At 41.8% G+C, this 10,919-nt stretch overlaps 1 protein-coding gene across 1 annotated transcript; it reads left to right on the plus strand.

Moving 5' to 3' along the window:
• SPX (spexin hormone) lies at positions 1-7,714 on the plus strand (the record flags this gene model as incomplete). Its single annotated transcript, XM_082665238.1, has 6 exons — positions 1-6; positions 421-501; positions 732-789; positions 1,255-1,317; positions 2,564-2,647; positions 7,656-7,714. The coding sequence occupies 6 exons, from the start codon at positions 1-3 to the stop codon at positions 7,712-7,714; spliced, it is 351 nt and encodes a 116-aa protein (XP_082521364.1).
• Between the last annotated feature and the right edge of the window lie 3,205 nt (positions 7,715-10,919).

Genomic DNA, 10,919 nt, shown 5'->3' on the forward strand with positions numbered 1-10,919 from the left:
ATGAAGGTAAGTAAAGGTTTTATATACCTGAGTTTTTTTAGCTATTTTATAAAAAAGCTGTATAGCTTTTTACCTCTTTTATGTTTAATAAGTGTTTCAGAGGCTAAAGGATAGTTAAACGTTATGCCTTTAAAATATCAGAATCATTTGATTTTACAAAGAAAAAGTTTCACTAATTCACCCAAATCCTCATTTGGGTTAAATAATAAAAATAATATATTTCTAATTAATTGTTTTTAAAAAGGAACTCTTTGTGGATTAACTAGACGATAAACTGAGGAACCCCCTTCTGCCCCACCCTCTGAGCGCTAAAACAGAACATAGCAAAAAGTAAGGGATTTGTAATTGTCCAGGCGCCAGGGAAGGAAGCAGAAGATCCTATAGAGGCACAGAAACGACTTCTTTGATCTTTTCATACAGGGATTCACAAGTCTGGTGGTAACAACCTTGACTCTTTTCCTGGTGTTTTCTTTCATGGGAAATTCGAACAGTGCTCCGCAGGTAATCAAACGCAAAAATTGGGACTCCGCGTGCTGTGTGCCTGCCTGCCTGCCTTCCTTCCTTCCTCCCTCTCTCTTTCTCTCAATTTCTTCCCCTCTTTTCCTAATATCTTCTCCCTCCTTCCTTCCCTTCCCTTTCTTTCTTTCCCTCCCCTCCCTTCTTTTTTTCCCTAATAGTGGGCTGGGCAGCAACGCCTTACTAACTGCTTTCCTCTTCTCCCCTGGTTATAGAGACTCTTTGAGAGAAGGAATTGGACTCCACAAGCTATGCTCTACCTGAAGGGTGCACGTACGTTCCAAATACTTTGCTCTTCCGACAGCAATAGAGGGAGATCCGTAGGGGTGCATGAATCGGTGGGATAGATGTAGAGCTGTGGGGAGAGTATCCTATCGAGTTTGTTCCCATAAATAATCGAGGTCATCCTGGTCTCAGTTAATCAGGGAGAAAGGTTGGGGGGCGGGGGTAGATTATCAGAAATCCTCCACCCTAAACCGGAGGGTTGCTGGCTCTTGCCCAAAGGGAGACTGGGATTTCCGGGGACACACCGCCCCACCCTGGCAGGTGAGCGAGATCGCCGCCCCCTCCGAAGCTCACTCGGGGGCCCGGGGGCGGGGGGCGTGCGGACTTTTCCCTTATCCGCGCCGGCGCCCCAACCCGGGCAGTTCCGCGCTCACCGGGCCCCGCCCGCTCCCGGCCCCGGAACCCCGATCGATCGGGCCGGGTAGGCGCTGAGCCCGTGTCTCGCCTTGGCAGAGGGGCGCCGCTTCATCTCCGACCAGAGCCGGAGGAAGGACCTCGCCGACCGGCCGCCGCCCGGTGAGTGCGCGGGGGTGAGGGAGCCGCGGGCTACAGAGGACCGCGCAGGACCGGAGGGGCGCTCTCCGCCTCCAAGACTGGCCCGTGGGCCTTCCCGGGGGAGAGCCGGCCCCGCCCGGCGCCGCTGGCAGCGGCGGAGCTGGAGATCGCAAGGCCCCGCCAGTATGGAGGTGGGCGGCGGGGGCCGGGGTTCTGCTCCCGGGCGTCAGGATGGATATGAGAGCTGTGCGCCTACCCCGTCCGAGAAATGGGCCTCCCGTTTAGGGAATGATCTTTACAAGATTTCTCTTAAACGCTGTTGTTGTTGCCAATGTTGGTATCATCATCATCATCATTATTAAAATAGTGATTTGCCTAAAAACTTCAAACAGCTCTATTATATTACTAAAAAGAACTATCAAAAGGTTCAAAACCAGAAATAGTGAAGAAGTGGGAGCCTTTAAGGATGGAGCCAAAGACTGTTTCATGATAAACCTTTCCATGCCATTGGATTTAAAAATAACAATACCATTCATTTTGATAAACGTTCAAGATTGTTAAAAATACCAAGTAGACTCATTTTGAAAAATACCAAACACTGTGTTGAGCACATAGGTGCTTATCAAATTTTTGTTTACCTTCTTCAAGCCTGCAGTGTAATTAACCTTTTTTTTTTTTTTTGCTGTAGGAGGGTAAGTTTTGTTTTCCCACTTCAGCAGCTCCCAAATTAAAAATCACGGTTTGTGTTGAATCAGGACCGTTTGTCTTCTGTCAGCTTAGATTTGAAATAGTTTTGAATATTTTGCAGTTTCTCCTTCAGTCAAATAATTGACTTAACATGTGGCCAAGAAGGTAGATTATTTTCTCAAACTGCTTTGGAAGGAACAAGAGAGAAGATAGTCCAGGCTCCAGGCAGGGTCCCATCTAAACCTTTCAGCCCAGACATCCCATTTTAAGCTCTGAGGGGGAAATTTCTCATGAGTTCTTTATCTTAATCCTCCTTGCTTTCATGAAATTCTGTGTAGTATATAGTTTAACTTTTCTTCCGTTCCCTGTAATACACAACATAACCAGTTGTAAGCAATGCCTAAAGGAAGTGTGAAATGTTTCAACTTGTAAAAATCATTCTGTGTAAGGGGCTCTTTGCTGAGGGATCACAGAGGTATTTCACAGAGATTTTCTAGTATTATAGCATACTGGAATAGGATTTATCTATATGAATATTTAAATGCTAATAGAATCTGTATTTATTTTTTCATTTCTCCAGAAAGACGAAGCCCAAATCCCCAACTACTAACTCTTCCAGAGGCAGCAGCTGTGCTATTGGCTTCCTTGCAGAAACTGCAAGAAGGTATAATTATAGTGACCTCTTTTAACTGCAGGACAGGGAAGCTTTGAGTGCTTTGGGCATTCTGTGTTGAGTACAATGAAGTTGCTTTTATTTATTCAGATTTTTAAAAATAACGGTTGCCCACACCACCAGAAATTCACAGAGATGTTTATTATTTTAATACTAGCATGCTGCTCATTAAAGTGTTTCCCAAGAATGTGAAAACATTTCCTTGATGAGACTGGGGGATTTCATGTTAATTCCATAATCCATAGCCTATTGGAGCTTTTATTTCTGTTAGAACTCCAGAAAGTCCAACTTCATTATTTTATATTTGAAAAAACTGAGGCCAAAAGAGGTTTAAATAATCGCAAATCCAGTTACTCGCTATTAAAGTTTGAACCAAATGAAATAGCTGAAAATCACTGATTTTTTACTTACAAACACAGCAGTTTCTTATGGTTCACCCTAAGAGATTGGGCTAGTTCTGATTCTAAGCCTGTGTGATTTGCATTGTACTATATAGCTTCTTCCATACCAGGATTAGGTGTGTTCTTCAAAGAGAGGCTCTCTGTCCATGTAGCATTAAAACCACTAATTGCATTAAGGCATCTTGTTGCACATTAGCCAGGGCTGTGGAGTGTAACAGGACTGGGTTCAAATCTTAGCCTTGTTGCTTTACTAGCTGGGTGACCCTGAGCCTTAGTGTCATTACGGGTAAAATGAGATAATGACATCCATGGGCAGGTTGCTCTAAGAGCCAAATGAAACAAAGTACGTACTTTCTATTAGCATTAACAATAGAGGTCATCAAAGCATATTCAACAGATCTACATTTTTCCCTCTCAAAAATTGTAATGATGCCATATTTATGACATAATTTAAATGTTAAAATGTATTTAACAAAATACAGTGAGTTGTCTAGTAGTCAAAGCATAGGCTGCTGGCCTTGGGCTCTGACACTTGTGCTAGCGGAGAAAGCCTGTGTGCTCCCTGCCTGTTATTGGACGGGCCCCATCAGGGAGGGGAAGAGAGCAGGGGGCTCTTTCTGGCTTCTAGTTTATGGCTTTGTTGTGAAAAAACAAAAAACAAAAAAACCTATGAGAAGCAAATGGAAGAGAGTGGGATAAAGAGGTTTTTTTTGTTTGTTGTTTTTTTTTTTGCGGTACGCGGGCCTCTCACTGTTGTGGCCTCTCCCGTTGCGGAGCACAGGCTCCGGACGTGCAGGCTCAGTGGCCATGGCTCACGGGCCCAGCCGCTCCGCGGCATGTGGGATCTTCCCGGACCGGGGCACGAACCCGCGTCCCCTGCATCGGCAGGCGGACTCTCAATCACTGCGCCACCAGGGAAGCCCTAGAGAGGTCTTCTGAAATCAGAGAAAGTCTGCGGCTGACTTGGTTGGGTGGAGGGGATTATAATACTGAATTCAGCAAATCTGCATTTATGCCTGCTAGGTGCCAGGCACTGTGACAGGTAGAGAAGAAAATGGATTAAACAAAAGCAAGAATGAGAATGGCCTTTGCAGTGAAAAGGCAGGGTGTGAACAGTCAGTAGGACAGTAGACTGTGAGAGTCATGGCCATAGTATAGCTATGACTACAACTACTGTTACTACTCCCTCTAGCTAATAATTATTGAGGGTTTTACTATAATGCAGTGGGTCAGGCACTGTTCCAAGCACTTGATACGGATTAATACATTTATTAAGAATTCATTAGTCCATAACAAGTGAATTACCTCCTAGGATTACCCACTGTCATTATCTACACTTTACAGATGAGGAAATAGAAACACAGAAAGATTGAGTAGCTTGCCCACTATCACATTGCAGGTACATACTAGTACTAGGATAAAAGAACAGGGGGTAACTTATTCTTTATCTGAGAATCAATCAGATGGTCCATGGATTTTTACCAGAAAGAGGACATGATGAAGGAAGATGAAACTGGTTCTTGCTTATAGGGTAACCATAAGAGCAGTTACAATAGCTACAATATGGGAACATCTACTGTGTGTCAGATATTAATGCTAATCTTTATAGCCCAGAAAACTGACCCTTCCTGAGCTGTATATACTTTCCTAAGGTCCACATAGAGTGGAAGTGATATGGGGAGTTTAACTCAGGGCTGTGGGATGCTGTAGCTCTTTCAGCTATGCCCTGCCACCTCTCAGATGGATGGTGTTGAAGAGAAAAGGCCAGAGTGATGATGTCAGTGAGAAACTAAGGCAGTCATTCAGGAGTGTAGTGATGAGGTCAGTGGGAATGGAGGCTCAACCCTGAGGCATACCGGAAGGAAGAGCAGATAAAAATCAAGGTCCTCGTGTAGAGCACAGGGAACTATATTTAATACCGTGTAATAAATCATAATGGAAAAGGCTATGAAAAAAATATATGTATAACTGAGTCACTTTGCTGTACAGAAGAAATTAACACAACATCGTAAGATCAACTATACTTCAATAAAATTTTAAAACGAAAGAGAGAATCCAGAGTCAAGCACATTTTTAAAGTGTTTTTGTGAGTTTAAAATGGTGATACTGACAAATGAAAATGCCTGTGGATATAATTAAGGTTCAGTTTGAGGTGACGGAGCCTTTCCAGTGGATAAAGGTGTATAGGTCACTGGTTCTCTGCTCTCCATATGTGGACTGGTTCCATCAGAGTTCTCTGTAGAACTTGCTGAAAATACAGATTTCTTGGCCTTAGGTCCAGAGAGTCTGATTCCATACTACTTGAGTGAGGTCCCAGAATCTGTATCCTTAAGAAGTTCACTCACATTATTCTGATGATGTCAGGTTTGGGAACAACTGGAAATTCAGAGCCAGTTAATAAAGGTTGGAAACATGAAAATGGAACTCTCTCCTAGGCCTCAGATGTAGTGGGAAAAGGGCAGATAATAAAGGATTTGCCCTGGAGAATACCCAGAGATCAAGGGAAAGGGGGAAAATCGTATCAGTGAAGGGACTTCAAAAGGAGCAGGCAGAAAGGTAGGAGGAGAGCCAGAATAACAGAGAATCTAAGAAGTCGAGGATGGAAAGTTTCAAGAAAGGAGTGATGAGAAGCATCAAATACAGCAGAATGCTTAGGAAGAGTACAGAAATCAAAGGAGAAGGAAGATTGTGTTGGGTAGGAAGGGTCATTAAATCACGGTTCACAAGTCTTCTCCTCAGCCCCTGCCCAGTGGTATGATTTGCTGCTGCCTTGCCCGTCTGAAACCTTGTTTCAAGGGAATTTAGGAAAAGAAGGTAAACTGCAGAGTTAAGAGATTAAGTGGATGCTTACTGTCATGGCTTTCAGAATTCTTGTGATGAAAAGGTGAGAAAGAGTTGACTCATGGGTAGAAGATGCTGCATCCAAGGTGGTCTTTTCCAAATTCAGCATTTGGCACTCTGATTTTATTTTTTTCCAGCTGCGCAGCGAGGCATGCGGGATCTTAGCTCCCTGACCAGGGATGGAACCCATGCCCCCTGCAGTGGAAGGGTAGAGTCGTAACCACTGGAATGCCAGGGAAGTCCCTCTTACTGATTTTTGAAGTCAGTAGGAGGACAGTGAGGTTGGAGATGGATTGCTAGTGAAGTCTGAGATTTAATTGCTGGGAGGATGTGCAGAGCCAGAAAGGAAAGTGAGCTGGAATGGAGAAGGTAGAGCTAATTTTAAAGAGGAGGAGAGGGATCTTCATTAGAAACTTTACAGAAGAATGTGACTGTAGGTCTCCATTTCAAGTCTTTGTTGGAGAATAAATTCAAGTTTTTAATTATTGAAGTTTCCGAAGTGGCTTGTCTCTGATGATGAAATGGGGAAACAAAATTTTATTAGTCTAAATGGATGGGAAAGTTTTGGATTCCCATATGATAGATTAATCACTAGTCACCTTTAATATTTTTATTCTGAAGTCCCTAGGTATTATTTGGACTTATTTTATGCAGTGGATTATTATTTTAAGTAGTGGATTGTTACTTAATGGAGGATATACAGGGATGATTCCTTTCTTTTTTATTTTTTTCCTTTCCTTTAAATACATACTAGTATATTTAAAATAGATAACTAATAAGGAGCTACTGTATAGCACAGGGAACTCTACTCAATACTCTGAAATGACCTATATGTGAAAAGAATCTAAAAAGAGTGGATATTTGTATATGTATAACTGATTCACTTTGCTGTACAGTAGAAACTAACACAACACTGTAAATCAACTATACTCCAATAAAAATTTTTAAAAATAGAAAAATAAAATTTTTTAAAAAAATAGAGTAGCTGATAATCTGCAGTATTTTGAAGTTTGCTACCAGTTCAGGTTAAACTATGACTCAGATATTCCAACCATATTGTAACTAACTAGGGGAAAGTGGTTTTCTCTAGAGATGACCTTACATAAAATGAGGAACGGAATTTTGCCTCTGGCAGCTTCCTCTCCCTTCCCCATCCTCAGTTTCAGCCCTTCAACCCATTTTTAGGCCCAGGAATCTGCTGTCATCTCAGTCCACTGTCCCCACCCCAGAGGTGATTCTTCCTGCTCTGAAGTTGTGCAGCCCTGCCCAGCTAACAAGTGTCCCTTCTTTTTGTCTTACTTCCACCCCAGACATCTAGTTCAACTTGTAAGAGAATATGTGCAAATGTGTTCCTCTGTCATCTTTCCCAGCTAAAATGCATTTTAACAGGAAATACAGAAACAGTACCTTGATGCAAGTGAATGGTTCTACTGGTGGGTATTTTAGACATGAGGCATATTTAGAGCAAGACATGTGGCCTTTTCAGATTTCTACCAAACACACCATGTAATAGTTAAATTCACTGTAGAGATTCACATGTCAGATGTGAATTCCTCAATGCATACCAAGCTGAGGGGGAAATTTTTGAAACAAAATCAATCAAAATCCAATTTGGGGGTGGTTTCCATAGCAGAGTGCCTGAGTTGACATAATGTAGGGGGGCAAATGTTTATCTCCTGAGGTTCTCTTCATCTTATACTTTCTTCTTATAAAACACAGGGTACGTGTTTATGTTATGTATTTTTTTATCCTTACAGCTGGAGAAGAAAACTTTGATCAAACCAGATTCCTAGAAGATAGTCTGCTAAACTGGTGAAAATATACCAGATTCCATTCAATTATAGTTCTGTTCTTGTTGAAAACATGAACCATGTGAATAGAGCCTGTGGACCCTTTTTATCTTCATTTGTAATCTTAGGAACATGTGCAGCCAGTTTTATTCTTTCAGAAGCTAAAGTGATGTTGAGTTCTTAGTGAGAACATCATTGCTTTCTTCCATTGCTTCAGGTCCTGTTTAGATCGCCTTGTGTCTTACTCTTGAATTTTTTAGCCCATTTATAATTATTAGGTTGAAGACTCTTTAGAGTGTTCTTTCGTTTTGTGACAACAAATACCCATCTTGATCTAATCATTCTTAGTTGCTTTTTTTCATTCTGTTACCCACTTGCACTGTCTTACCACTCAGCAGAGAATCTCCTCTCCTTTTCCCCCTTTTCTCACCTCCAAGGAGGGTGAGGCAGGGAAGCATGGCAAGATGGGAAAGAGTAGAGTGTGATTCTTTTAGTATCCAGGAGAGGTAAGTTGTCAGGAAGGGAAGAGGGAAGGGATGACTGGGAAGAAGCCCTGTGATCAGACACTGCAGTGTGGTTGCTGAGAGAGGGGACCCTTGGTGAGACTGGAGCCAGTGGAAGGTTCTACAGCTGGAAGCTCCCCCTTGTGCTCTCCGGGGATCTCCCCGAATTCAGTTTAGAAACAAGGATCTAAAAGTTACTGGGAAATAAGCAGATGGAAACACACGCTGCTCTTGTACAAAAGAAACAAACCAGTTTTTTAGAGGTAACCCATTTTCCATGGCTAAACAGACTCAAACACTACTTACTCTAATTGACTAGAACTCTAGGCTTTATTTGACATAAAAACATAACATAAAGGCACGCTGATACAAAGTGCATGGTAATATGCCTAATTTATTCATTTTTTTAACTCAACTAGGGTTCAGTACTATCTGAAAAATAAAATACACACATACCTACAGCAAGCATATAGTATATTTATTTGGAATTACAATACGACCATCATGTTCATTATTTTTGACTTAATTACTTGAGAGTTGTTATTGATAAATGTCACAAGTAGAAAGTATTGTCCATTCTTATTGTCATCAGTATATAGCTATTAGTCAGTAGCTAAAGAATATCATTATGTGAATGTCTCTGTAACTTGGAATTACAATTTTACTGTGTTAAGTAATCAAAACCCTGCTTATAAGATTTGTCTGTATCTCATTTCATAATTGAATAATGAAACTGTATTCAAGTTAATGTAACTTTGATGTCTGCCAAAAAAATAATATGTTAGCAATAAAAAAAAAATCTATGTGGCATTATAATAGGTGCCTGTCATTAATTATTGTTTGATTTTAAAGTGGATTTTCTAGACAGTGTATATGTCCAGTTTATTGAGAATTATGTACTCACCTGGCATAGACTTGTACATATGGACTACTTAAATACTATGTCTAGTCCCAGAATACATTTAAAGTCTATCTTACAAAGTAATTCTTCTACAACTAGAACAATCTCAAGTATTTCCCACTAAAACAGAGTTTGTAAAAGCTGTCTAAATGACCAACGGCTGTTATAATATCAGCTACAATATTACAAGTACTTGAATTTCCTGAACGTTGTTCTGCCGTACAGATGTGCACATTAACCCAGTAGTTGCATATGCCCGGTTTGCAGTAACTTTCTATCTCTCCGGGGGTGTCTTTGCAATTCTCTTTGTTTCTATCTTGTTCAAAACTGAAATGAATAAGTGATCAGTGCTCAAAACTTTTCACGTTGTACGGCTTGTCTAAAATTGGAAACTATATGCCTCCTGTGCATGTCCATGTACTAGAATACCCCACCTCCAGATAGGACTTGCAGCCACTTTCACCCCGTTCCAGTTGCTCTTCCCCTCTTTGCCTCTATAGCCTTCTTCCCCTGTGGCTACGTGGCTTCCAGGGTGGGCTCTCAATTACTCTCTATTCCCCTGGTTTTCCCCAGTGGATGACTCCTCTCCCCCACCATAGTGATCCTAAGCAAGGAGAGAAGGTGAGAGGTTAAAATCAGCCTCCAACTAGCATTTCTTCTTTACCTGCTGATGAGAAATAAAAGTCTATATCCTACCAACCCTGAGTTACATTATTTTACCTTGGCCTCAGGAGAAAGAGGAGTTGGGAATGTAACCTGTTGGTCTCCTCCTACTGGACTATAAATCCCTTAAGGAAATGTTCACGTCTAATTTGATTTTATCCTTACAACCACAATGTGAGGTGGGCAGTTGTATCTCCCACATTACTTCACAGAAATTTAGGATCATCCTAGGAAGTCGCTTTCTATCTCCTCAAGTACACTTAACCAATCCCTCTTCTGAGACCTCCTTGTGTCCAGGAAAGCTACTAGTATAGCACTTGTAATATTTTATATTCCCATCTGTATATGTAAAGCCAGCTCTGTTCACTCTAGCCCTTACCATGGAAGGAAGGGTGGTACAATGCATAAAAAAAGTCTTGCTGTCAGCTGGTCAGGCACTCACAATTTTCCATATTTCCTGTCCTCCAATTTATGGATACATACATTATTTATTATTTTTTCTTTTTTTTTACATACTTTAAGAGCATCAATTTTTTGTATCTATGTTTCTCCCAGTAAGACCATTCATTTATGCAACTACTGTGTATAAGGTGCTGTGCTAGACACACAGTCACCTAACAATCCTATTGGTTGTTCCTCACCGAGCTTTGTCAATATTGGGGAAAGAGCAACTAGACACCAGGCTTTGTCAGTCTTGGGGAAAGGACAACTAAGTGACTGGAGCAAGGGGTTGGAGTCAGGTGGCAGCAGCTGTCTGAATAGAGGACCAAGTGCAGGGTAGAAACTGATTCTTACACACGCCACTCGAAGCCAGGTGTTTGCAAATCAGTCATTTCCATGTGTCCTATACCATTTGTACTCATTTCTAATCAAAGAACTAGTCTTTCATTTAAAAAAAAAAAACTTGGGCTTCCCTGGTGGCGCAGTGGTTGAGAGTCCGCCTGCCGATGCAGGGGACACGGGTTCGTGCCCCGGCCCGGGAGGATCCCACATGCCGCGGAGCGGCTGTGCCCGTGAGCCATGGCCGCTGGGCCTGCGCGTCCGGACGGAGCCTGTTGCTCCGCAACGGGAGAGGCCACAGCGGTGAGAGGCCCGCGTACCGCAAAAACAAAAACAAAACAAAAAAACTTGAACTTTAAAGTTTTTTATTAAGAAGTTATAGCT

This window comes from Grampus griseus (assembly GCF_964374135.1).
Source record: "Grampus griseus genome assembly, chromosome: 11".
In the NCBI taxonomy this organism is placed as follows: Eukaryota; Metazoa; Chordata; class Mammalia; order Artiodactyla; family Delphinidae; genus Grampus; species Grampus griseus.